Raw genomic sequence first — 27,926 nt, 5'->3', positions numbered from 1 at the left:
TGCATCACTGAGTCATAGTGTAATCACGTCAGGGTAACCAGCCCTTCTGAGCACAGTTCGTTATCAATTAGCAGACATAGTGTTAAAAAAATTTTTTGCCTTTGGAAAAAAATTTAAATAGAATTAATTAAACTTGAACGGGGAGGTCTTTGTAATTACAACAAAACAAAATGAAAAAAACCTAGCTTGAGTCATAATAAGGCAGTTCAAAGAAGAATAAAAGAAATAGCTCAGCAAGAGGTTAATAACTAGTACCTATTGTTCACTTCAGTCTCCTGTTGTTAGGTAGTCTGGATTTTTACTTCCTGTGCCAGTCATCAAGCAGGGAACTAACCAGTACTAGAATTTCCCTGGCATCTGAAACCAGGTCTAGAGTTTCTGACCATTCCTTTGTATTGCTTGCTAGCTATGGGACTTAAACTGGCCAATGACTGAATGGCTGGAAGGCTGTTGGTTCTTTAGCAAATATAAAATTCAGTGAAACCAACTATTGGCACCCACAGTATTGGGTTAGTGGTTACAGATCCTTATGCCCTCATCCTGTACAGCACCAGTCTTTGACCTCTTTCTTGGTTGACGTCTAAGTGCCTCAGCCTTGTAGGACTAGGAGGCAGCATAGATGAGGCCCACCACAAGGTATAACTCATCTTTACAGAGATCTTTTCTTTCTTCCTCTTCTAAAAGTTAAAAGCAACACATTTACTCTCAAGTGGCAGTTGGATTGTCCTTTGGCTTTAGGCAAATTTATGAGGAAGATAACCTTATAGTCATCTGGCTTTGAAGAAGAAAAATAGAGCAACTGTCAAGATCTGTATCTAACAGTTTAGCTAATCTCTTAGCAGTCAGCCATGAATAATGGGAAGGTTAGATAGCAAGTGACTTCCAAGAATGCCTCATTACCCCTGTCTTAAGTGGTTTAGTTGTAATAACTCACTCTTCATGACTTTAACCACAGTTACAAGGATTTCCATTTTACAAATGAGGCAATTGAGGCATGGACAGGTTAACTAATTTTTCCAAAGTTATTCAACATATAAATGGCAGAACTTAGATTGAATCCAGATAATGTGGCTAAACAGGTTGTTCTCTCATCAAAATATATGGCATTCTATGCCATTTTAGTTTTACATATACTATGATCATATTATGAAAAATAATTTTTGCTAGATGTATCTCATTCTAAAACTCACGGGTCACAGTGAATGTGGATATCTCTATTTGTTTCCTTTAATTAATGTTCCCAATACTGCTGACCACTGTTCTAAGCACACACACACACACACACACACACACACACACCACATAATTATAGGCCTGAAGGAGCCACACAACACTAGTTCCTGAAATAAACTAGTTCTACTTACCTTGTTCCCCCCATTTTTCTGCCTCTCTCAAGAACAAAGCCATGTTCCATTTGGCATATATATCAGCTTATATGAGCAAACAAAGTAAAACAAAATAGAAGTGCAAGGCAACTTCTAATGCCAAGTATCATGGGCTTCTTGCTCACAGATAAATGACACTGCCATCCTCTTTTCCCTCAGACATGGGTAGAAAACTGAGTTTCTTTGTTAATAAGATAGCTATTTCTAAGATCACTGAGTTCACGAAAGAAAAGTGCTGGATGATGCTTATTCAAAAGCTAACACAAAGAAAGCCCAACAAAAGAAGGAAAACATTTTAGACTTCACAGAGACCTTCATTTTTAAAGCTCAGAAATAATCAGGCAGCTAGAAAGCTTTTGAAACACTGAGTCTCCTGGAGAAGAAATGGAAAACTGGAAGAGTTAGTTCGGTAACAGCACAGTGGAATGAGGACATGCAGCTCCTAATTCCCAGTCACAATTCACTCATCCTAGACAAAGAAGACTACAATGAGGGTAACCTCACCATTCTGTTTCTTGTTCCCACTTAGAAATTGCTATGGCTTTCTCTTTGTGCTGCTGTACTGCCTCTTTGAAAATTCTCTACCACCAGAAAAGCAGATAGATCCTTGAAGAAGCCGAATTACAGAGCCTAAGGCCCAGCAGGTTTGGGGACCAGACCACTGGATACTTCCACGACTCCATCATTTACCAGCCTGTGAGCATAGGCACACAGCTATGTCTTCAGCTTCAGCTTCTTGGGAACAATATTGAATATGATAAGACTAACCACATAATAATTTGGTACTGAAGTATGTAAGTTAAGTGCCTGACACAGTAGGTAATAAAAAAGGAGATTTATTATGGCCAGCATGTATTTCTCTAATTTATCTGTTAACAATCTTCTTTTTTCTTCATTCTTCAAATCACTGCATATGTAAGCCCTAACATGACTACAAATGTGTGCTAATTTAAAAATGATTATGAGATGTGTCAAACATGCAGAATAGCATAGAAAATAACATACCACCACCAATACAGTGCTTGCTGGGTGTGGTGACACACACTTGTAATCCCAGCACTTAAGAGGCTGAGGCAGGAGGATAGCAAGTTTGAGTCACACTGAGGCAAACTAGCAAGACCCTGCCTCAAAAATTAAAATACAAAAAGGGCTGGAGATGCAGCTCAGTGCAAAGGCCCTGAGTTCAATCTTCAGTGTCCCCCAAATATACAATGCTATTTGACATATTTTTAAACTTTATTATAAATAGTATCAGATCGTCCATATCATTTTATAACTCACCTCTCCCAGATTCTCTTTTTGAGATTTACCCATGTTCATATACGTAGCTTTGCACATTACTTTAAGTATTTTATACCATTTGATTGTAGGAACTTACCATAATGTATTTCTACGTTCTCCTACTGATGGAAATTTAGATTGTTTTCAGTTTTTCACTATTATGGCAACTACTGCAACAGACACCCTTCTCATGTGTGCTTCATGTGCTTCTTGGAGTAGCCGTGGGAGAGTTTCTCCAGGGCACAAATCCAGGGAAGAATTGCAAGTTTCATAAGATAGGTCCATCTTCAACATTGCTAGTCATTATCCAATTGTGTTCCCAACATTGGGGCATTTTGCTGTTGTTTTTGCTGGTGTTTTTGCTGGTGTGCCTTTTTAGGTTCTCCATCAAGATACAGTTTATTTAACATAAAATTTATTATGTAACTCAATGGCTTGTAATATGTTTGCAGAGTTTGGCAACCATCCCCACAACCTAATCTTAGAATATTTTCATGACAGTGTTATTTATAGTTATAAATATGCAGAAATCAATAAAGCTGGTTATGTGTTCTCTACAATATACCCATGGAAATCCCCTAGGAGGAGCAAGTTTATAGAGTTTTCTTTGTTTTAAGTCTGAAGTTTGAATAGATAGCTGGAAGGAACATTCCTAATTAGATTATAAAACTGCTTAAGTGCAGGTTCCTGTTATTTGCTAATAAAACCTTTATTCCTATTTATTCACCACACAGTAAAATGACTCAGAACTCTATCTGAAGAGAATGAAAGGAATTCTACACCAGATAAAGGAGAGATTTCCCCAGAACAATTCTTAATCATGCCAGAAGAAATGGGAGGTTTGAAGGAGGACAGATGTAGATGTAAATAGCTGTGAAGCCAGCACACTGGCAAAGGAGAGGGAGGGCAACCATCTTATAATTTTTTCCAAGTTAACGTGTTGAGGTTTTGTCAAATAATTTTCATACTCTAACTTATTATTTAATGGTACTTAACAAATATGACTTACCCCAATTCAAACTTAATGTGTTGACAGTGAAGACTGCCAAATATAACTTAAAATTATATATGAATGTTGTTCTTACCCAGCCACTAAATGTTTAAAATTCATTCAATCTTTCCACTTGGATTTCATAAGAAACACCAGGTTCACGGACAATGTTGGTGTCGTAGGTTGCCTTTTAGTCATTAGTGTAAGGGCCTCAATTTCCAGCTGCTACAGTTTGATTTCATCAGGTACTTGGCAGCTTTCTAAAATTTTCTCTGTACCCTTCCAACCACCCACAAATAGGAAAGGTGCAGTCATGCACTGTGACCTAAGACTGAAAAGGAAGAAAGCTGCTGAGGCAGCGCTGATTGCCAGGGCAGACACATTGAACCCTGCCTCACAGAGGCACGGCCATGGCAACAGCTTCTCACAAGCCTCAGGGAAGCTGAATTTCACCACAGACCAGCAAACTTCACCCAGAATTGGAAACAGCCTGACTCAAGAGTGTGACATTATTTCTTTATCCACCCAGAGATTTATCTAGATTACAATTTTTTAACCTATAGTTTGCACAGGTAAAGAATCTGAGCCATCCAACACCCTGCAACACCAGGGCCTCAACTCAAATTCCCCAGCAATGTGGCTGTGAACATCACTTTAATCTCTTTCTTGCAGAATCCTCTGCTGGGCAGAGAGAGGGCTTGCAAAACCTCACTGTGTGAACATTGTGTAATAGCTACCTGAAGATGAAGACATTGGGCTTTTTCAGGCTTTGGAACACCACCAACACTCAGCAGCCAATGGAGTTCAGGAATGAGCTGCAGTGGGTGACAAAGCCCAAGGAAGTTGTTTCTAGTAATCAGTGGCATCACACCCTAGACAGTAAAGAGATTGTGTGGGTCTGCTGAGGCCCAACTAATGCCTTGGGACTTGCAAAGGTGAAGGATAGGCAGTGAGGTATAAAAAAGGCCTGAATTGCCTTGGCAAGGATAACCCCAGCAAACAGTCTGTTGGATTCAGGGTAGAAAGCAAGTGAAATGGAAAAGAAGGACCAAAGCAGATCCAAATTTTGCTTCTTTCCCTTTTTGCCAAGCCCAAGGAGAACAGGCCAAACTTTAGCTTCTTCCCAAGTGAGGCAGAATAATCTGGGAGTTGTTGAGCCCATAAACAATTTAAATTAAATGGATTAAACCCTCTCACCTGAACTCAGATGTTACAGAAAATCCATATAAACCATTGTTCCCTGAAGTGGTTTCAAAGCAGGCACTACCAGACTACTCAAAATGGAAACTCCTCAGCATGTGGCAGAATTACCCAGAATTTCTCCATGTGTGTCTATCTATATGTAGGTATGTGGACATAAGTACATGATCATGACAAAGTCCAAATCTTTACCTCTTTTCAACTTCAGCTTATCTATTTGATAATCCCTTCTCACAACTATTAATAACTGTTAATTCCTTTCTCTCTTTCTTTTTTTTTTTGGTACTGGGAATTTAACACAGGACCTTGTACTTGCCAGGCAGGTGTGGCACCACTGAGCTAAATCCCTGGCCCCACAGCTGTTAATTTCAACAATTATTCAACACTTAACATTTTTCTTTATCCCCCCCAAAATTTGAATTCCAAATTGGATGATGCTCTCTGGAGGAGTACAGATTGATGCTTCTTTTCAAAACACTTTTCCAAAATTTTCACTTCATTAGAAATAATCAAGGGTAGTCAAGGGTAAAGAATAAAAACATTTATTTAAAAATATCATACAGCATCAATTTCAGTTTGGCAAGTATGAAGGATGGGTGGTTAATGTTTTATTATTACATGAAATTTGAGATACAGGAAGCATTACAGCAAAAAAGTGAATACTAAAACTGAGAATGAATCTGAGTAGTATGCTACTATTACAAAAAAGGATGTTAAGGTTAAGAAAATGTTTCCAGGTGATGAAAATAATCTCTTCCAATAGTGTTACAGAACAGGAGGTCTGCGTCACACACATAACCACAAACATTCTAGTTTGCAGTTATGAAGATGTGAGTTGAAAAAAGATATGAGCAGATCCCAGTAGTAGAAGGGGACTCAGAAAGGTGGGGATAAGATGAAAAAACAATTATAAAGAGTGTCTTTTCTTGGAGGTCCCTATAAAAAGCATATTTTTAAAAAATTGAGTAAACGTGTACAAACTTTATCATGACTGTAAAAATATAGTAGACAGGATTAAAATCAAGTTCTTACACAAAAACATTCTTTCACTGTAAGCATATATAAAGCCTTGTGCAACTATTATATATCACCTTATAAAATTCTATCTCTTTGATTGTTCCCTTTTCTGCTTCCCAGCTTTTCACATCCTGGAAAAGGACAAAAGCCTTCAGAGATCCATTAGTCCAACTCTTTAATTTCACAGATGAAGGAGAGCAAGAAGCTCACCCAGTATCACCTTCATTCCCCGCGGCAGAGATTGGACTAGAATCAGGTCTCTTGCCCCCTGGCGGGTGCTTTTCTCATTACATGACATGCCTTCTCTGCCCTGTCCCAGATCTGTGCTTCATGGCACTTCCCCAATCTCAGATGGGCAGAAGGGCTGTGAGAGAAAGAAATAGATATGTTTGGGGCCTGTCTGGATTGTTATGAGCCTAGGGCACTAGAAGAGGAGGTGATAAAATACATCTCTTCCTTCTACCATAAGTCTTCAAAGATAATCCATAACATGCACACACACGTAGGGCAGTAGAAGAGAAATATTTCCTGAGTAGAGCACAGTGTGCGAGGGAAACTTTTTAAAGGCTGTAAGAGAAGTTACTGATTTTAAAGGAGAACATATGGGTAATCACCCACAACCTACACTTCTCAGAAGCTCTGAAAATAAAACCCTGGTTACAGACGATGCCTAACATGGAGAGCGTCAGACTGGGGCACATCTCCGTGGCCTCCCTAGTTGCCTGCTACGAGTCCCACCAGTCCATGAATTCATAACTACCATAGGATCAAAGGGCTGCTAATCAGCAGGACCTGCTTCCAAACATGCAAATTCCAGCAGAAAATATATTTGAGTGGATTCTTTGAAAAAGCACCACCGTTCTCACATCTACTTCTGATTTCACTTCATCAGCTTTCTAAATGCTCTATTCTAGCAATGCATATTTCTGGGTGACAGTATCTGGAATACTTTGCTACAACAGTAACAAGAGGGGCCTCAAGAGTGAGAGTGGTTAGACCTCTTCGGGCCATTTTCTTCTTCGTTTCTTTGAGAACAAAATTGATCACATTTTAAAAAGTCTGTTATTCTCGTTCAAGGTTCAGTGCAAGGAACACAAAGTGAGAGCATCCTTTGTCATAGCCATGAACTAGGAAAACTGTGAGAGGAAAGTTGAACCTCCAACAACCTCGAGTTTACTGAAACACTGCACATTATCATAGTTCTACAGATTGTCCAGCAGAAATGAATCTTTCCTGTGCTCCATCAATTTCTATAAGAGTGAGCTCCTTTTTATCCGGACATTTCTTAGAAATTGCTTTTTACCAGATTAATGATTTACATAGCTTACAAAACAGAAGCCACCCATGTGTTGTATGCTTCATCTTGGGCAATAAATTGCCTTTGGACCTTATTTCTTGTTTCTTTCCATATAGTTTGTTGTGTCTTATACACAGAGTCCTGAAAAATTCTTTCTACCTGTGTAGAAAAGCCACGACTTTCCTCTTCTAAGGCATTGATGGTTTGCAGAGCGAAGGGAGTCCTTTCTCGGGGAAGGGGGTTGTTCAGGGGCCGCATGGGTATAACAGAGTTGTATTTGTGTTGCCTGTTCACAGAATTCATGAGGGATGTGTAGAACTGGAAATTACACCAAGTGTCTCTCAAAAAGTTTTCAGTAAGTAATAAGATTGTCCATGCAGACCCATTCACGGCGTCATCCAAATTCTGCAAATGCTGCCTGCCACCTGGCATTTCGGCAAAGATTATTCCAGGCTTGATACCAAAGTCATTCTGTAGCAGTTCCTGGACTCTCAGGGCTTCATCTGTATCATCTTCTGTGTGCAGTATCACAAATTTGAGGAACACCTCTTCTTCTGCTTCCCCTTCAGGACTCTCTTCTCCAACCTCCGCTCCCTCTTGCTCTCCTGTCTGCTTCTCTGTAGTATTGCTCTGCTCCACAACGTCGCACAAGGAGACAATTTCAGCCTTCCTGGACTCAGGCTCGAGATGGCCTTGACTTGTATCCACACTGTGACTTTTACCCCAAGAGAAACAAAGAGGGAAGTTGTGTGTTTTAGACTTCCCAATACCCATGATATATGTCCAAGACTGAAAGCTTTATTTATTTCTAAGCATTTCTTTCCAATCTAAAAAAAAAAGAATATTGAAAATTTAATTGGAACATTAAAAATGAAAAGTTTTGTCTAATTTGAAAAGCTCACAAAGACTGTAACACACAGATACTAAGAAAGAAATGACAAATAGGCATTTGGGAAGCCAAACTACTCGCCTTCTGAGAGCTTCACAAGGGCTTGCACAGGCAGCCTTGGTGAGTTAGACAGAAGGTCCAGTGTAATGTATGAGACATGCAGAGATTCAGAATGGTATCATATTATACCACAAGCTTCCAGGTTAAAATAAAATACTTCAATATTTTAGTGAAAAGCACACACACCATTCTATCCATATGGTGTTTAAATCTAAGATCCCTCATCAAATTACTGTATAAACTAGAAAGAGGAAAATCTAAAGGTATAGAATATTCAAATAGAAGGATGAATTTATTTTTGTATCAAACACAAACAAAATAGGATGCAATATCCTAAAGATGACTGACAGCAGCTCTATTGACTCAGTATGAAGAGAAGATCTGCAATGTATAACGAAATGATGCCCAGGATTTGCTGGCTCAGAGATTTTTGTCTGGTCTGGGCTCAGGCATTATTGTGGTGGTAGAACTGGTGGAGAAGAAATTATAATTCGGATGCGTAAAAAGTAGGGAATATCTTTTTCCATCTAACCCTAGAAATACTGAAGAAGATATATTTATTTACCTGTGATACAAATTTATAACTTGGTTTGGAAGCAAAAAAATCTAGAAACTAAGACTTTCAATTTTCTCCAGTGAAGTCAACAGATGATATAGTCTAGACTGTTTCATCAAAAACTCTTAAGTTTAGAGTGAAAGAATTAGATCAGCTGTGAAAGATAATATGCCATGCAAATCTAATTTAAATAGCTTTTCAGAAAATGTTGGTAATGTCATTAATAATGACCCAAATAGGCCATGGGGGGGGTCTTATATCAAAACACAGAAAATTTAGACTAGATAAATATGGCCTTCATATTTTCAAATATGAGCCAAGGCTATATTCCAGAGCATTTTTACTTATTGTCTATCAGGAAAGACAAGAGTTCAAAAAGCAATTACAATTATATTAAGAATTACAGTAAGTAACACAGACACATACACCTAAAGAATTCACATTTAGAAGATACTGTTTAACAGAAGTGGTGAGAGGTGTTATGTTAGGAGAAAAGTAAGGAAATGGGGCAGATTGCTGCTGTCTTTGACTAGTGAAGGAACCTCTGGGCACCACCTGCCATTCACTATGTCTGTACTTTAGGTTGCATTGTCCTAGTTATATTGTCCATGTTATATTGCCCTAATTATTAACAAGAGGTATTCCAAGACATGCTAATTCTAAAAATGTGATGTACATAACCCCAGATAACAAAATAGTGAATTAGAATCCCCTTCATTGTTTAGAATTCACTGCTGACTTTTGTTACTGCGCTATAAGAAAGGTTCTGCGAATGAAGCTGCAAATGATGATTTCCCTGCATAAGAAGACAACTGCTGCACCCCTCAGGTGCATCTGTCTCTGTATTTCAATGAAAAGGGTCTTCATCTATTCTTGAAATAGGTTTGCCATAGCAGTTCATCATTCTTAATCACCAGTGGGTGCAGACAAATATACTGGATGTTCATGAAATCTATCAAACATTTCTAAGATAAAATGGTGTTTCAAGCCAGATCACAAATTATTTTGAAATAAAAATGAAAAAAATTACTTTGTCTTATTTTCTTAAATACTATACCAGTAATCAAGAAAGGGAAGGTTGCAGAAATCTGTGATATGCTGTGCCAATTTCCAAACCACCTAATCCAAACAGAGAGAACAGTTAGTGATAATGCCTGAAAAACATCACTGTAACCTTCTAATTCAAACAGGGAGAGTAAGAAGACAGCCAAGAGGAAAAGACAGGGAAGCCTACGTGCTGAAGATCCACCTCTGCTACTGTGACTGTGGCTCGAGCCTGGTGAGATGGTTAGGATGCAACCTTTTTCTCAGGGCTAGAAGAAGGGAGAGGACCTCATTGTGCTTGTTCTGAGCCAGCAACTGCCAATCAGTGAGGCTTCACTAGAGCAGGAGGAAGGCTTGAAGAGCTGAAGGAAACAGAGGTTGGCAAAAAGCCGGGAAAGCCTGGAAAGCCTCCTTGAGCAGCTCTGCCTCCTGGGACAGTCAGAGCCAGGCTTGAACACTGAGGTTTTACCAGCAGTGCAGGAGCTAAATGGGAGGGAGGGGGTGACACTGGGGAGCGGCACCCAGATCTGTTCACAGGGATAAAAGTGTGTGTATACATTTTAATTTACTTTTTAAAAAAGTGGTTGAGACTCATAATGACATTGAAAAGATTTTGAAAAGTCTCACTCTCACCCTCTCCCCATCCATCCCGGCCCCACCTCCCTGACTTTCTACTGGTGACTACATTTTTGGTTTCTCCTATGTCCAGTCATTGTTTCTTATGACTTCTCTCTCTATATATATATTCTTATTTTTCTTTCACTTTTTAGAAAGAGTGTCATCATTCATATATATGCCAAGCACAGTAGATTATATCCTCAGAGTTTTTACGTCAGCACAGAGGAATTTCTCACTCTTTTTTTGCAGCTACATTATTTCCCAGCATATGGATGTACCATAACTTGTTCCCTGTTGTTGGGTATGTAGCTTATTTTCCTACTACTACTATTACAAATGAGTCTACAGTGAACAACTTTGGTACAAAAGTCATCTCATATATGTGCAAGTTCATCTGTAGAATAATTTCCCCAGTGAGATTTTATATTAATTTTTAATAGTAACAAAGGTGGCCAAATTACCCTCTGTAGGCCTGAGCCATCATTTTTGCTTTTAGTGTGATATGATGATGCTCACCTCTACTCCTTGTCCCAGGAAAGATCTAAGACCAAAGATACCAATTACTGTTGACCAAAGCTCCACCAAGCTAACCACATCCCCTCAAGAAGAAAAAAAATGTGGAAAACATAATCTGTCAGGATGGAACTCTTAGACTGAAGTTCTGGAAGGAAGATCAATAGCTCTGAAATAAAAAGAAAATAGAGTCTAGAAAGTATCTATTTTAGATCCAGGCAAAAAGTGGCCCTAATACAACTCCCCACCTTAAATAATGGTAGGGCTAGGGGTGATCAGTGGTACAGCACTCGCCTAGCATGGGCAAGGCCTTGAGCTAGATCCCTAGTAGCAAGCAAGCACATACATAAATAAATAAATAAATGATGAGTGAAAAGAACACCATTATGGCAAGTATTAAAAAAAATTACAGGAAGCACAACAATCGACAGAAGAACCATACCATCCAAAAAACAAATTAAAAATTTCAGCCTCACTAAGGCAATGTACTCTTGAATCAAACTGCCAGCAGGCAAAGGGCAGAAATGGAGATGGGCAGGAGAAGAAGCAGAGGGGTAACAGCATCTGACTAGCTCTCACAGGCTCGCTCTGGTGCTGCACTGAGGACAGAATGAAGGGAAGTTAGTGCAGAAGTGAGAACACTAGCTAGGGACGGTGGCAGAAATCCAGTGGAAATAATGGTGGCCTGGGAGAGGTTAGCAGCAGAGGAAGCAGTGACAAGGAGCTGGATTTGAGATGTGTTTCAAAAGAAAAATGGGGAGGGTTTGCTGATAATGAGCAGGCCTCGAATGTGGAGTCTGAACTATGCAGGAGAGGTCTAGCCAGGAAACATACAGCTGGCATTTATCTTTATATAGACTATATTTTAAATTGAGAGACTTCATGAGATCATTAAAGGAAGGAATATGGATAGAAAAAAGAAAGTGGTCCTAGGACTGAGTCCTAGGGCACTCCAACATCGCAGAGGTCAAGAACAGAAAGAATCGGAGGTCGTGAGTCGCGTGGAACATGCCGAATCAGCCAGCCGCAGACAGGCAGGTCTGCAGATGCCCTACCGAGGTCTCGAGTCATGGCGAATCAGCCCCCGCTCCCGGCAGCAATCCACTGGACACTCCCACCCCCTGGTCCTCTGTACAGCCACCTGGTTCCACACTACAAAGACGCAGAGGACACCATACCACCAGACCACTGTACTGGGTCCCGCCACTCCCGGCCCAGAGGTAGGGGCTTCTGAGCTGCCCTCCCAGGGCTCCTGGTCCAGAGGAAGGGGCTTCCTGGCCACCATCCCTCCCACTGCTCCTAGCCCAGAGGAAGGGGCTTCTGGGACACCATCCCTCCCCTCACTCCCAGCCCAGAGGTAGGGGCTTCTGAGCCACCGTCCCACTGCTCCTGGTCCAGAGGAAAGGGCTTCCTGGCCACCATCCCTCCCACTGCCCCCAGTCCAGAGGAAAGGGCTTTTGGGGTGCCTTCTGTCCTGCTGTTCCGGGCCCAGAGGAAGGGACTTCTGGGCTACCCTACCACTGCTCCCAGCCCCTGTTCCACCTCTCCCAGCTCAGAGGAGGTGATACTCGCGGGCGCCAATGGCAACTCCTGCCCCCCCCCAAGTCGAAATGAGAAAACACGTAAATAAGTCTCAAAACCAGACTTCCAAATCACCTACAGCAACCCCAATGGGAAATGAGATGGAACACTCTGATACTCAACCACCTGGACTCCCTGAACTGGCAACAAAAGGGGATCTGGTAAAAATGAAATCAGAAATAATTTCTCAGATAACAACAGAGATTGTGCTCCTAGTGCAAGACATGATTAATAAATCTAGAGAGGAGCTGAGGAACATGATGGAATCCCAACATAGGAAACAAATGGAATCCATAAAACAGATGCAAATAGATTTCCAGGACAAGAAAAACTCCACTGAAAGTCTACACAGCAGAATGAGCCAATGTGAGGACAGAATTTCAGATATAGAAGATAAGATTCCAATTAATGACCAGGAAAAGAAAAATTGCTTCAAAATTATAAGGGAACATGAGAAATCAATCCAGCAGCTGCTAGATGATGCAAAGAAGAATAACATAAGACTGATTGGGCTCAATGAAGAAACAGGAGAGAGTGCAGATGACATAAAAAAAACTCTTCACAGAAATAATGGCAGAAAACTTCCTAAGCAGGGGAAAAGAACTTGACATACAGATAAGTGAGGCATATAGGACTCTAAACAGTCTTGATCAAAAAAATCTATACATAGGCATATAATTGTTAAGATTCCAGAAACTCAGCAAAAGAACAAAGTTCTACAAGCAGTGAGAGAAAAGAAACAAATCACATACAAAGGGAAGCCCATCAGAATCACAGCAGACTTCTCAACACAAACCATCAAGGCAAGAAGAGCTTGGAGTGACATATTCCAAGCCCTAAAAGAAAACAGCCTCTAACCCAGATTGATGTACCCTGCAAAACTATCTTTCAAAATGGATGGAGAAATAAGATACTTTCATGACAAAGAGCACCTTAGGAACTTCGTGAATACCAAACCAGCACCCCAAAGAATTTGACACAATATCCTAGGAACAGACATTGAGGATCACAACCCCAGGAAGCAAAGCAGAATGAACCCATCTGGCACAACAAGAAATTAAATGTAAAGGGGGAGAACCCAACAAAAAGAAAAAGTCATGGCAATGACAAGTCAATACGTTTCAGTTATAACCATCAACGTTAATGGTCTCAATTCACCAATCAAAAGAAATAGACTGGCAGAATTGGTCAAGAAGCAAAATCCAAAAATATGCTGCATACAAGAAACACACTTAATTCAAAAGGAAACTCATAGACTGAAAGTTAAAGGGTGGAAAACAATACTCCATGTGACGAGAACCCCCAAAAAAGTAGGAGTAGCTATCCTCTTGGCAGATCAAGTAGATTTCAAACCAACACTGATTAAGAGAGATGAAGAAGGATACTACATCCTTGTAAAGGGAAGAATCCAAGAGGAAGAGATGACAATCATAAATATCTATGCACCAAACACTAGTGCAACCAACTATATAAAACAAATACTAATGGACATGAAAAGTCATATATGCACTAATACAATTGTAGTGGGGGACCTCAACACCCCACTGTCACAAATAGATAGATCAACTAGACTAAAAATAAGTAATGAAATACTAGAACTCAATCGAACTCTTGAACAATTGAACTTCACAGATATTTAAAGAGTCTTCCACCCCACAAAATCAGAATACACATTCTTCTCAGCTGCACATGGGTCATTCTCCAAAATAGACCACATACTCACACATAGAACATGTTTAAGTAAGTGCAAAGGAATTGAAGTGATCCCCTGTATATTATCAGAACACAGTGCAATGAAATTGGAGATCCATAGCAAAAGAAACTCAAAAAATGTCATAAACACGTGGAAATTGAACAGCACACTTCTGAATAACCAATGGGTCACAGAGGAAACTAAAGAAGAAATCAGACAGTTCCTTCAATTAAATGACAATGACAATACAGCATATCAGAATCTATGGGACACAATGAAAGCAGTCTTACAAGGGAAATTCATAGCAGTGAATACTCATATTAGGAAAACAGAGTGAGCCCAATTAAACCATCTGACACTGAACCACAAGCTTCTAGAAAAACAAGAGCAGGACAAACCCAAAGCTCATACAAGTGAGGAAATTGTGAAGATCAGAGTAGAAATCATTGCGATGAAGACTAAGAGAATGGTACAAAAAATCAATGAAGCCAAGAGTTGGTTCTTCGAAAGAATAAACAAAATTGACAAAACCTTAGCCAACCTTATCAGAAAAAGGAAAGAAAAGCCACAAACCCATACAATTAGAAATGGAAAGGATGAAATTACAACACAACCAGCAGAAATCCAGTGGATCATCAATACCTACTTCGAGAATGTATATGCCAATAAGATGGGAAACACAGAAGACATGGACAGATTCCTAGATATGTATGAATTACCGAAGTTGAATGAAGAAGACCTAAAAATTCTAAACAATCCAATATCAACCAATGAAATTGAAAATGTAATTAAAAACTTAACAGCTAAGAAAAGCCTGGGCCCTGATGGCTTCACTGCTGAATTCTACAAGACATTTAGAGAGGAACTGCTGCCAGTACTCTTTAAACTCTTCAATGAAATTAAAAGGGAAGCAATACTCTCAAATTCATTCCTGGAAGCAAGCATCACCTTGATCCACAAAGCAGAGAAAGACCCAATTGAAAAGGAGAACTATCAGCCAATCTCACTAATGAACATAGATGCAAAAATCCTTAATAAGATACTGGCAAATAGAATGCAGAAGATCATCCAGAAGATCATACACCCTGATCTAGTGGGATTCATACCAGTGATGCAGGGAAGGTTCAACATATGCAAATCAATCAATGTAATACATTATATCAACAGAGCCAAGGACAAAAACCATATGATTATCTCCATAGATGCAGAAAAAGCATTTGACAAAATCCAACATGCATTTATGATAAAAAAAAAACCCTACAAAAAATTGGAATAAATGGTCTTTACCTCAATCTGATAAAAACCATCTATGAAAAACCAACAGCCAATATCATACTAAATGGTCAAAAACTGAAATCCTCACTCTAAAATCAGGAACAAGACAAGGATGTCCACTATCACCACTCTTGTTCAATATAGTTCTGGAAACATTAGCCATGGCAATTAGACAAGAGAAAGAAATAAAAGGAATAAAGATAGAATATGAAGAAGTCAAATTGTTATTATTTGCAGATGACATGATACTCTATATAGAAGACCCCAAGAACCCCACCAAAAGTCTTCTAGACTTAAAAACAAAATTCAGTCAAGTAGCTTTTTACAAGGTCAACACACAAAAATCAATAGCTTTCCTCTACACGAATGACAGACTCGCTGAGAGAGAAATAGGGCAAATAATTCCTTTCACAATAGCATCCAAAAAACTGAAATACCTAGGAATCAACCTACCGAAAGAAATCAAATACCTCTTCTCTGAAAACTATAGCACTCTGAAAAGAGAGATTGAAGATGATATCAGAAAATGGACAGACATCCCCTGCTCCTGGGTAGGAAGGATTAATATAGTGAAAATGGCCATACTTCCAAAACTGCTATATAGATTTAATGCAATTCCAATTGAGATCCCAGCAGCATACTTCATGGACCTTGAGAAAACAATCCAAAAATTCATTTGGAACAAGAAGAGACCCAGCATAGCAAATGCAATTCTAGGTAACAGAGACATAGCAGGGGATATCATGATCCCCAACCTGCAACTATACTACAAAACTACTATGATAAAAACAGCATGGTACTGGCAAAGAAACAGACCTGAGGACCAGTGGAACAGATTAGAAGATGCAGAAACAACGCCAGACACACTCAGCCATCTTATCTTTGATAAAGGAACCAAACACCTTCACTGGAGGAAAGATATCCTCTTTAATAAACAGTGCTGGCAAAATTGGGTTTCAGCTTACCAAAGATTAAAACTAGACCTATATCTCTCACCATGCACTAAACTAAAATTGAAATGGATTAAAGATCTAAATATTAAAATAGAAACTCTGAACCAGTTGGAACAGAGGTTAGGTAGAACTCTTGAAGACATTGGTGTAGGAAAAGATTTTATGAACAAAACCTCAGTTGCCCATGAACTAGAACAAACAATCAACAAGTGGGATCTCTTCTTATTAAAAAGCTTCTGCACAGCAAGAGAAACCACCAGCAGTGTGAAGAGACAACCCACAATGTGGGAAAAAATCTTCACCTGCTTTTCCTCAGACAAAGGTCTACTATCTCGAATCTATAAAGAACTTAAAAAGATCAGACCTCCCAAATTTAAAGACCCAATCTGAAAATGGGCATCTGAAATGAACAGACATTTCTCAGACAAGGAAGTAGAAATAGCAAATAAATACATGAAAAAATGTTCAACATCACTGGTCTTTCCAGAGATGCAAATGAAAACAACGCTGAGATTCCACCTCACTCCAGAAAGAATGGCTGCTATCATGAAATCAACCAATAACCAATGCTGGTGGGGCTGTGTGGAAAGAGGAACCCTGCTCCACTGTTGGTGGGAGTGTAGACTGGTGCAAGCACTGTGGAAATCAGTATGGAGATACCTCAAAGAACTAGGACTGGAAGTCCCATTTGACCCTGCTATTCCACTGCTGGCGATCTTCCCCAAAGAATTAAAAGAATCATACCACAGTGATATATGTGCACCCATGTTCATAGCAGCACAGTTTGTGATAGCTAAAACTTGGAAGCAGCCCAAATGCCCATCAAATGGAGACTGGATCAAGGAAATGTGGTTTTTTAAAATAAAATGGAGTACTACTCAGCCATAACAAATGAGAAATTAGAGACATTTATAGCTAAGTGGATGCACATTGAGGCGATACTCTTAAGTGAAATAAATAGGACACACATGTATGAATACCAAATAGTTTCTCTGGTGTGAGAAAGAGTAAATAAGGACTAAAATGTCTAATAGGTAATGTGAAATAGGAAGAAAAGGGGCACAGGGGAAGGAAGTGGGAGGGACAGGGGAAAGGACAGAAGGGAATGGGATTAATATGAGAAAATGGAAAAATAGGAACAAAATCTTTGTAAATAGGGAGAAATGGAGGGGTTGAAGGGAGGGCTGGGCAAGGGTGAAAAATAAGAACCAAGAGAGATCATGTAAAGGTGCAAATTTCCAATGATGAATGTTATTATATTGTATACCTAAAATGTACCAATGATTAGAATGAATAATCGGTAATGCAAAATAGGAAGAAAAGATCCAAAGGGGTCAGGGTAGTGGGAGGGGCAGGGGAAAGGAAAGAAGGGAAAGGAAAAATGATGAGAAATGGAAAAAGTGGAAATAAAGTTTTTGTAAATAGGGAAAGGTGGAGGGAGTGAAGGGAGGGCTAGGAATGGGGAAAAAATAAGAACTAAGATGCATTATGTAAAGGTAAAATTCCCAATGAGAAATGTAACTGTGTGGTATACCTAAAATGTACCAATAAAAGAATTTAACAAAAAAAAAAGAACAGAAAGAATCAGCGAAGTAGGAGAAAAATGACCAGCTGTTGAGAGAAGAAAGTCTCAGAGTGCATTTGTCTTCACGTGCTTATGCCTGGCCCTCAAGCAAGATGCACACTGAGAAATGGCCAGTGGATGCAGCAGTGCGGAGGACAGTACTGACTGCAAGAAGAGGAGACTTGCAGAGTGTTGGGGGGAAGGAAAGTGATGTGTGATTGGACAGGGCTCAAAAGGAAGAAAGGAAATTAAAAAATAAAGATAGAAAAATATTTTGATAAATTTTGTCACAAAGGAAAGAAGAAAACGGAGTAATAGCTGAAGGGAAAGTGCTGCCTAGAGAGCAGCTGTGGTAAAGAGTCAGGCAAATCAGAGGAGTCGAGCAGACAGGTGGGTGCGGGGTGGCAGTGGATGTGATTTCGGTGGAAGTTCTCTAACTGTTCCACTTTTCTCAGTAAAACAGGAAATAAGACCCTTTTAAGGGTGGCCTCAAGCCTCAATCTCACTTTGAAATATGAATAAAACAGGAGAGAGCCTGTTGGGGTGAAGTCATCATGTCTGCACGATTTTTCTTCTTTCCAGCTCATATGTGCCCCTCCCCAGACCTCTGTGCTAGCGCGCGGGGAACAGGACCTCGCTTCCTGCAGAAATCTCCCAGGAGGCTCTGGGCCACTTCCAGCTGCCAACCCTCTCACCCTACCCACAATGAAATCCAGAAATATCAACATGAATTTTTTCTTTTTTATACTCAGTTGAGTTTTCTCACCTAGCCCTTTGGATGAGTTGGTTAGGCCATAGCCAAATAGTTGTTTGGCCAAATACTGTACCAATCTAGATGTTACTGAGAAGGCATTTTTTCAGATGTGCTTAGCGTTTCAGTCAGTAGACTTTGAGTAAAGCAGATTAACAGCTATAACATAGGTGGGCCATATCCAATCCTCTGAAGGCCTCTAGAGTAATGCTAAGGTTCCCAAAAGAGAAGAATTGTTCCTGCAGAGGACAACATAGAAATTCTGCCCAAGTTCCTGGCATGTGGACTCAAGAATCCATCACCTCTTGCTTGAATTTCCAGGCTGGCACTCTGCCCTACATATTTCAGACCTGCCAGCATCCACAACCCTATGAGCTTATTCCTTGAATGTTTGCTGTCCCAGAATTAAGAGTTTAATATTCATATTTTTAAACTTTTTGACCACTTGAGAAGAGAAATTCTCAGGTTAGGATAAGTAAAATAATGATCACTAATAATTTGATAATGAACTACATATCTACATAAAACTTTTCGATTGTTCATGTGTTTGTCACAGGAAAAGCTTACTATTTAAATCTCTGCCTTTGAAATTTAACACATTTAAAATTATGGAATCTAGCGTTTGTCTCCTTCAACCTGGAGAGCCTGAATTTTTTCCTAACCAAACAGCACCATCTTGTGGCAGATACATGTAAAATCAATGCTTTCTTCACGTTCAATTTTTTTGTTATAAAAAATGTTTGTTGTTCACAAGTTTTGTTGGACACTTATTCTGCAACAAGACCTGATAAGCTTTAGGAATAGCCTCCAGGATTACTAAATAGCAATTAGGACTCTCTGCACTAGAGCTTTATTTGGAATATCAGGTTTTATAAAAGCACCTAGGAGGGTCACCTACAGCAAGGAGCACTTCACATTAGCAAGATGGGGGGACATTTTTCAGGCAATGGGAGCAGAATTTTTGAAGACACTCAGGTACCAGTGGGAAAAGTATGTTAGGATCATTTTTCACTAGATATTTACATGGTCCAAATTCATGCATATGGGGGTAGAACGTGTGTGAGAGTAATGGTGAAAGATGAGGATGGGATGACTAAAAAGAAGGAACTTAAAATATTATGATCAGGACTTTGGACTTAATCACACTGGCAGACAGAGACCCCCTAGTGGGTAAGGAGGAGGGTGATATGATCTTGTTTGAGACAGATTAAAATTGTCATACTCATAGTAAAGAGAGTAGACTAGAAGACTGTAAGGCTCTAGAAGGGGATAATAATCTGTTGAGAGGTTGTGGAATAATGTAAGTGAGAAAGAAGACCCCTGAACTAATGAAGTGACAGTGGAGTCAAAGATATCTAGGAGATATGGAAGCTGACAGAGAGGGAAGGGTCAGGGACGCCTCCCAAGCCTGTGCCTTGTGTTACTCGGTGGGTGATGGTGCAATAGAAGCAGGGTGAGCTGGGGTGGGGGTGACTAATTAATCCAGTTGGAGATGTATGGAGGTGTACTGACATGTGCAAACTCAATATGAGGCACCTATTTTATAGGTTAGGATTCTGGTAGAGTAGATGTGATTGAGGAGCAGGCAGATTTGTAATGTGGCATGAGGCTTCCTGAGTGTAGCAAAAGCCCAGATCCAACAACACAATTCTGCCATATGGCTTTGAGAGGTGTGTCTAGGAACCTAACTTAAGCATCCTTCTTCCACCTTCCTAATGCTTCTGTATATCTCATAACACACTACAATATGTATCTTTCAGCTTAAACTAACTAGAGTAGATTCTGTTTGTCCAGGACTAAACTGTGATGGACACAACATTCAAATACAGGACGGGGGACTACAGAAAGGATGAGCTGCAAAACATGGCCCATCACCTATTACTGTAAGTAAAGTTTTCTTGGAAGACAGTCGTGCTCACTCATTTGTGAATTGTCTGTAGCTAATGTAGAGTCAGAATGGAGTAGTTACAACAGAAACTGTGTGGTCCATGAAGTCTACAGTATTTGCTATCTAGCTCTTTACAGAAAACACGGCCAATCCCAGAGTGGGAGTGCTAAGCTCTTCCAGGATGCCAGGACAGATCTGTGCCAGCCAGATGCAGAACACTTAGACTCTTTCACATTGGAAATGTTTTTAAATCCCAATGAGAGTATAAATACTTTCAGGAAAAGAATGGGTAGAATTTGAACTCATCTCAATCTTAGATTGAAATAATCAATAATTGCTATTCATTCATTTTCTTTTTTGGGGTGGTTGCAGAGAATCCATAAGTATGACAAAGATCTAGCCTAAATAAAGATTAATTATCAAGTGTTTGTACTTATTTATAGTCAAAGCAAACTAATGCTTGCATTTCTCATTCTTAGATATCAGCACTTGGATTACAAAGCTTAGTCACAGAAGCTATTGAAGCTTATCATGTTTTTTCCATTCATGGCACCATTCACAACTATATTACAATTCCAGGTATGATTATCTAATTAGCTTCTTATATTTCACAGTAAACTCTATCAAAAAAGGTCCAAACCTGTCTTGTTCACCATTGTAGTCCCAGAAGCTCAGCAACATTCAATAAACAAGTATTTTTTGAATAAATGAATTAGACACTTCCAAATACAAGTCTAATATAATTAGCCAGTCCAAATATATTTTGCTGGATTTTTATGAGCAATTTTGTTATGTTTTTTAAAACATCTTGTGACTAGAATATGGTATATTCATTATAGATAATTTACAAAATAGGATTCCAAATAGAGAAAAGGACCATCATTCAAATGTCAAGAAATGAAACAAGAAACCTTTCCGCGGCGCTTCCCACACCTGGATTCAGAGACTTCTACAAAGGTTGGGTGCCTTGTGGATAAAAAGCAGTATTACTGCACAACTTCTATACTGCTTTGGTTGTATTTTTTTTTAATGGGGGAATTATTGTATCAAAAATTGAAGTTCAGGGGCTGGGTATTTAGCTCAGTGGTTTCGCCACCTGCCTCACAAGCACAAGGTTCTTAGTTCGATCCTTGGTATCATAAAAAAAAAAAATTCAAGTTCAGGCTGGCTTTGAAGTCACTGTAGAGCCCAGGTTGACCCTGAACTCATGGCGATCCTCCTGGCTCAGCCTCCCAAGTGCTGGGATTATAGGCATACACCACCACACCTGGCTCAAAAATTCCAGTTCATTTTACTGCCAATTCCATATCAATTTGTATGTAGATTTCTAAACTATTTACAATCAGCTTCCTTTAATTTTTATCAGGTTCTTTTATGTTTATTCTTCTGCTTTTACTTGTATGTTGTGTTTTTTTTAACATCCTATCTGTTAGAGCCATTGTTTTCTCTTTCAAAGATATAGGTTTCAATCAAAAAAGGAAATAACTGTCTGTTGTAGCTTTAAAGTCATAAAGCCACTTTCCAGGATCCATTTAACTGTATCATTCTTTTTCTCTTGTTCTCTCTTCCTATTTGGTTTTCTTGACTAAATGTCTTTCATGGCATGTTCCTCAACTGTCAAAATGTGTCCATTTGTAGTTTCCACTTCTGGTAATGATGACTAGGTGATTTGGACCAATACTGCTGCTGAGAGCAAGTAGAAAGTTGGATAAAATATAGACAACATAGGTTTGAGGTTTCAGAGAACTATTAACATAGAGAACTATAGAGCCCAAATAAGAAAGTAAGTAACTCAGAGACTACTATCCTGCTAGGATACTTTGAGTTCCAGAAAAGGTTGTGCTATGCTTTAAATGGCTACTCATGTTTAATGTGCCTAAACTGAGACCCTATGCCAACCAAAGTGAGAGGTGGCCATGGTTGGGGCCCTGAAGGCTACACACTTGATAACAGGTTGACCTAGAAATAGATGGATCCTGCCAGAAATTGAAGCCTTTTAAAATTATTATTTTCCCTCAGTGCTGGGGACTGAACCCAGGGCCTTCTCATGGAGCTACATAAAATTTGCCAAATTTTATTTTGAGACAGGTTCTTGTTAAGTCACTAAATTGCCCGGGCTGGGCTCAACTTTGCAGTTCTCCAGCCTCGGCTTCCAAGAGGGCTAGGATTACAGGCATGCACCACCACACCTGGCTAGAAGCATAGTTTTAAATAATCTCAATCTCTGAAATCAGACTGTTATTGCTGCCAGTAACCAATTGTTATTGCTGCCAGTAACTTGACAGGAGCAAAGATGAATCCCCTCTGGGAGAAGAAAAGAGAACTAGCAAAAGCAAGTGAAATAGGAACAAACCTATGGAGGGAGACTCAAGACCTTTGTTAATAACCATGGTTGCTATTTTCAAGGGGATGAAAGATAAGACTGAAAATTTTGATAGATACCTGGAAACTTTTTTACAAAGAGCATGGTAGGTGAAGAAATCTAGAATTGAAAAATATAATAATCAAAATTAAGAACTTTATGGATGGGTTGGGTTTAATATCAGATTAGATTCACAGAGGAAAGAACTCATAAGAAGTCTCAAGAACTGGAAAACAGACTAGACCAAACCATTCAGAATAAAGCAAAATTTACTAATATGACAAATAATGCCCTGAATGATCTGGCCTTTCTGTCCCATCCATGAAGAATATATATGTACTATATTCACACACAAATATACACATCTAAACACATCTTTTTCTACAATGATTATGAAAACTGAAAAATAGATTTTTAATAAATAAAAAATTGTTTTCTAGGCTTGTACTTTTAAATATAGTTCATATTAATTTAATGTCAAGATACCCATATCTCCACATTTCAAAGGCTTTAGCCAATTTTCAGATTTAACTATTTTCTTTTGTTGTTGTTGTTTTCTGAGACAGGGTGTCACTATGTAGCTCAGGTGGTCTTGAACTCAGTATGTAGGCCAGGCTGGCCTTGAACTTGCAACACTCCTGCTGCCTCAGCCTCCCGAGTGTTGAGTTTACAAGCGTGTGCCTCCATGCCCAGCAGATTTAACTGTATTTCATTTGTTTGTTATATATACCAATTTTCCAAGAGCATAAGTTTGCTAACTCTAAACCAAGCAGATCTTATCCAGTATTCTACACACCCATGTTTATAGCAGCACAACTCATAACAGCTAAATATTGGAAACAGCTTATATGTCCACCAACAAATAAATGGGTAAAGAAAATGGTGGCATTTATATACAATGGAGTACTATTCTGCCATAATAAAGGATAAACTTGTGTAATTTGCAGGACAACGTATGCTCCTTGAAACCATAATGTTAAGTGAAATAAATCAGACAAGCTTAAATAGCACATGGTTTCTCTTATATGAGAAATCCAGAGCATAAATTATTAAAGAGTAAAATAAAAGATAGATAAGAGGAAACAAGGAGATAGCCCTTTTGCAACAGGGAAGGGGACCAAGAGATGGAGGGAGGGGGAGGAGTGGGGAAAGCAAGGGGCTGAGCAAAAGAATGAAGATGTGTTATGCGCATGTACCAACTCCTCATGAGAAATGTAATCATTAGGTACAGCAAATTTGTACCAGTAAAAATACAACATTGAAAAAAATAACTACAGAGCAAAACATTCATTTCCATAGCACCTAAAACAGGCCCTCAAGCAAGTAAATATTTAATTACTTTTTAAAATCTGCTTCTGTCAGATTGAGAAAACAAAACTATAAAACCAATCTTTATCCACGCCCTGGTTTTGCATCTCAAGGACCCCATCAGCCGCTGGGAAGCTACAGAGCCCTCCACCCCTGCCAAGTACTGCATATTCTATTTGGTAATCTGAGTGAACAAAAAGATAGCTTTCTTTCATTTTCCTTATTTAAAATTGAGAACTGGTACAGAGGAAAAATCTTCTCCAAACCAGGAAGATAGTTTATGAAAATACAGAATGTAAATCCAAAATTGTTTATGTGATCAAAATGACACTCAGGAGAAAGATACATTTTTAATATTAGAGAGCACCAGCACCAAACATATGCTTTAACAATGTCAGAGCTTCATGTAATACAGCAATCCCCCTTATCCATGTTTCACTTTCCATGGTTTCAGTTACATGTGGTCAACCACAGTCAAAAAATATTAAATAGGGTTGGGGATGTAGCTCAGTGGTGCCACGCCTGCCTGGCAAGCACAAGGCCCTGAGTTTGAGTCCTGGTACTGAAAAAAAATTAAATAGAAAATTCCAGGAGTAATTCACGAGTTTTAAATTGCTTACTGTCTTGAGAAGTGTGATTAAATCTCATTCTGTCCCACTCCACCCCACTTGGAGCGTGAATCATCTTCTGCCCGATATATCTACTTTTTATATGTTACCTGCCCGTTACTCACACAGCTGACTATATACCAGATCCACTGTTATGGTTTTGCAGTACTTGTGTTCAAGTAACTCTTATTTTACATAAAAGTGGGCCCAGAGCATAAGGTCGATAAGGCCGACAATTTTATTATTGTATACTGTCAACATCTTTTAAAAAAAACTATTGTTAATCTCTTTCTGTCCCTAATTTATAAATTAGGTATAGATGTATAGGGAAAAATTCAGTATGTACTGGGTTGGGTAATAGCACTGGCTTCAGGCATCTAATGGAGGTCTTGGAACATACTCCCCACAGGTAAAGGAGGGCTGCTGTGCTACAGATGGAGTAGTATTCTGTGTGTAACAGCAGCCCACCCACAGGGCCAGTAGCAGAAAGGATCTTGTCACACACAACAGGACAGTACCTCCTGAGAGAGCCGGTGAACAAGGAAATGAGGAAAGAGAGGAAGTACAGTCTCCCATTGGTCCAGCACAGAGCCTCTGTAGGTAAAGGGACAACTGCAAGATCAGTGTCACCACAGTGGATTGTGCGGACGGAAGTTAGGAGATGACATCAGAGGACTAGTCAGACTAGATCACACAGGGCTTCAAAGCCATTTTAAAATTTGTTTTTTATGATTCTGATGAGAAACCAGTAGTAGGTTTTGAAAAGAGAATTGAAAGTTCTAATATATCTGAAAAACAAATCACTGCTTTTTGGAGAAAGATGTAGAAGAGCAAGGGCAGAGGCAGGAACTTCCTAATCTCCTGTGCCATAGCTTAGGGAGAAAGGGAGATATGGTTAGATTTGAGATCAATTTTCAAGGTACAGTTCGGAGCAGCCCCTGACTCTGCCCTACTTAAATGTAGGACCTGAGCTAAAAAGAAGAGTCAAGAATGTTGCCTAGAATTTCAGGCTACTTGAATGGCAGTAATGCATACTGAAATAAGGAAGATAAGTGAGAGGGAAGTGAAAAAGTAGTCTAGGTGGATGTGGAATCTAAATTCTGTTGTATACACTAAATTTAGATGCCCATCAGACCTCCAAGTGCAGATGTCAAGTAAGAAGCCGGATGTATGCATCTGGAACTCAGACGTAAAGCTAGAGACAAAAATTTGGAAGTCGCAAGTTATAGATGTCATTTATAACCATCGGATATGGTTTGGGATAGAAATCACCTTGGGAGAAAGTACGTCTAGAGAGAGAATATGTCTAAGAACTGAGCCCTGAGACACTGACATTTATTGCTTGAGAAGCCCAGAAAAGCAAGAGGTATAAGGAAAGGCAGAATGTGGTGACTTGAAAGCCCTGTGGAAAAAAAAAGAGTATTAGTGAAAAAGAAAGAATATTAAATTTAGAGGAGGAAGTAATTCATTGTGTCAGACGCTCCTGAGGGATGACAGTAGATGAGACTTGTGTGATAAAGGATTTCACAAGATGGTCACTGATGACACCCAGAGCAAGTAGGGGATCAGGGAGCCAGAAAGTGAGTGAGGGGAGTAGATAGAAATAGCAGAAGTGGAAACGGAGACTTAGAGGCAAGTCTTTCAAAGAGCTTTCCTTATAAAAGAAATGGGATTATTTAAAGGCAAGATTTTACAGCAGAAATTTGTTAAATGACTGAATAAAAAAACCTGTGAGGAACAAATGACTGAACACATCAGTAACATTTACCTTGCTTCAAACGGAAATCATTATACGTGCTCATCTATTTTTTTATTTAAATAGCTATAAAATGGAGCTGCTTAACTCCATTTATGTCCAACACACTACTTAAAGTGTTAAAATTTAAGAATCATATTTTTAAAGACTTTTTTAAAAATTTACTTCTCTCGAAAACTGTCCTAACAAAATACTAAAAAGTAGCTCACAGCTACCAGACCACAGTATCTCTATCCAAATTACCTTTGGACAAGAAGCCAAATAAAACCAAAACCAAAACCTGCACTGGCTCCATATGCCTCGCTGAGGCTAAGAGCCTTTAAGTCATTTAAGACTGGGACGTTTTCATATGGTTCTGAGGTTCTACAAAATTAGTTCTGTAGTCAAAATGAAACAGGAGAAAAGTAAGCAGGGCCTCAGATCTTCCCTTCAGGGTAAGGCAAGCCGGGAAAGAGGAGCTCGCCTGCCGCCCGTCCTACGCCTATCTCTTGCTCCCCACTTGCCTGGAGGGGTCTTCACGCTGCAGCTCGAGGCTCCACCGCTTCTTCTCCTAAGGCCAAGCCTAGTCGGGGTTTGACCTGCCCCGGGTGTCTGCTGAGAGGGCCGTCTGGAGTGACGGCTCCAAGTCTCCCGGTAACACCGATCCGCCTGTTCCTCGTAGGAGCTCAGCCAGGGAAGCACCGGCCCTGCAGTCCCCGCCCCCGGACCGAATCCACCGCCTGGGAGGCCTTGGCTGGGCGCGTCTGCTCCTGGACTCTGCTCTGGGTGGGGACCTCAGAGTAAGAAGCTGGCCAGGGCAGAGGAGGGGAAGTCGCTAGGGGAACTGTCACCGAAAAGGCATCTGTGGACTCTCCCAGTGCTTCCTTTTATTTTTAAAAAAATCCCCCCCAAAAGTCCCAACTTCGAGGCCCAGAGAAATCTGGAAAGGAATTCCTGTCTTTACTTCTGCATCAAATAAACCCTACATTCTCCAGAGGTAGTGTGACTGTCATCCCTCAAGATAGTCCCTTAATTTTTCCTGTCGCTTTGGGGTTCTCTTACCACTCCAGCCTTACCACACCCCTGGCCGGGCCTCAACCCCTACATTCCAGAAGCCGCCCCAAGAAAGATCTTCTCAGGCTCCTTTTCCACAAGCTTGGGTGGGCTGCTGTTACACACAGAATACTACTCCATCTGTAGCACAGCAGTACTCCTTTACCTGTGGGGATTATGTTCCAAGACCTCCAGTAGATGCCTGAAACCAGTGCTATTATCCAAGCCAGTACATACTGAGTTTTTTCCACAACCGAAATGGGTTGGAAGCCCAGTGAATATTGAGAACAAAAAGCCAATGAAG

The 27,926-nt window shown here is 39.8% G+C and overlaps 1 protein-coding gene across 1 annotated transcript; it reads right to left on the bottom strand.

Annotated features, from left to right (window-relative positions):
* Positions 1–2,741: 2,741 nt before the first annotated feature.
* Positions 2,742–27,926, bottom strand: Ticam2 (TIR domain containing adaptor molecule 2). Its single transcript, XM_087194691.1, has 2 exons — positions 27,094–27,926; positions 2,742–7,998 (listed from the first exon to the last, which is right to left on the bottom strand). Exon 2 carries the CDS (start codon positions 7,943–7,945, stop codon positions 7,199–7,201), a length of 747 nt encoding a protein of 248 aa, XP_087050817.1. The 5' UTR covers positions 7,946–7,998; positions 27,094–27,926; the 3' UTR covers positions 2,742–7,198.

This window comes from Heterocephalus glaber, unplaced genomic scaffold (genome assembly GCF_053883595.1).
Source record: "Heterocephalus glaber isolate CG9 unplaced genomic scaffold, H.glaber_assembly_v1.0 deba00001606, whole genome shotgun sequence".
Taxonomy (NCBI): Eukaryota; Metazoa; Chordata; class Mammalia; order Rodentia; family Bathyergidae; genus Heterocephalus; species Heterocephalus glaber.
The sequence above is the reverse complement of the archived record's forward strand: the minus strand, read 5'-3'. Positions and strand labels throughout refer to the sequence as shown.

Excerpts from the sequence above, each read along its gene's own strand:
- Ticam2 (XM_087194691.1), bottom strand. The coding sequence starts at position 7,945 with ATGGGTATTGGGAAGTCTAAAACACACAACTTCCCTCTTTGTTTCTCT.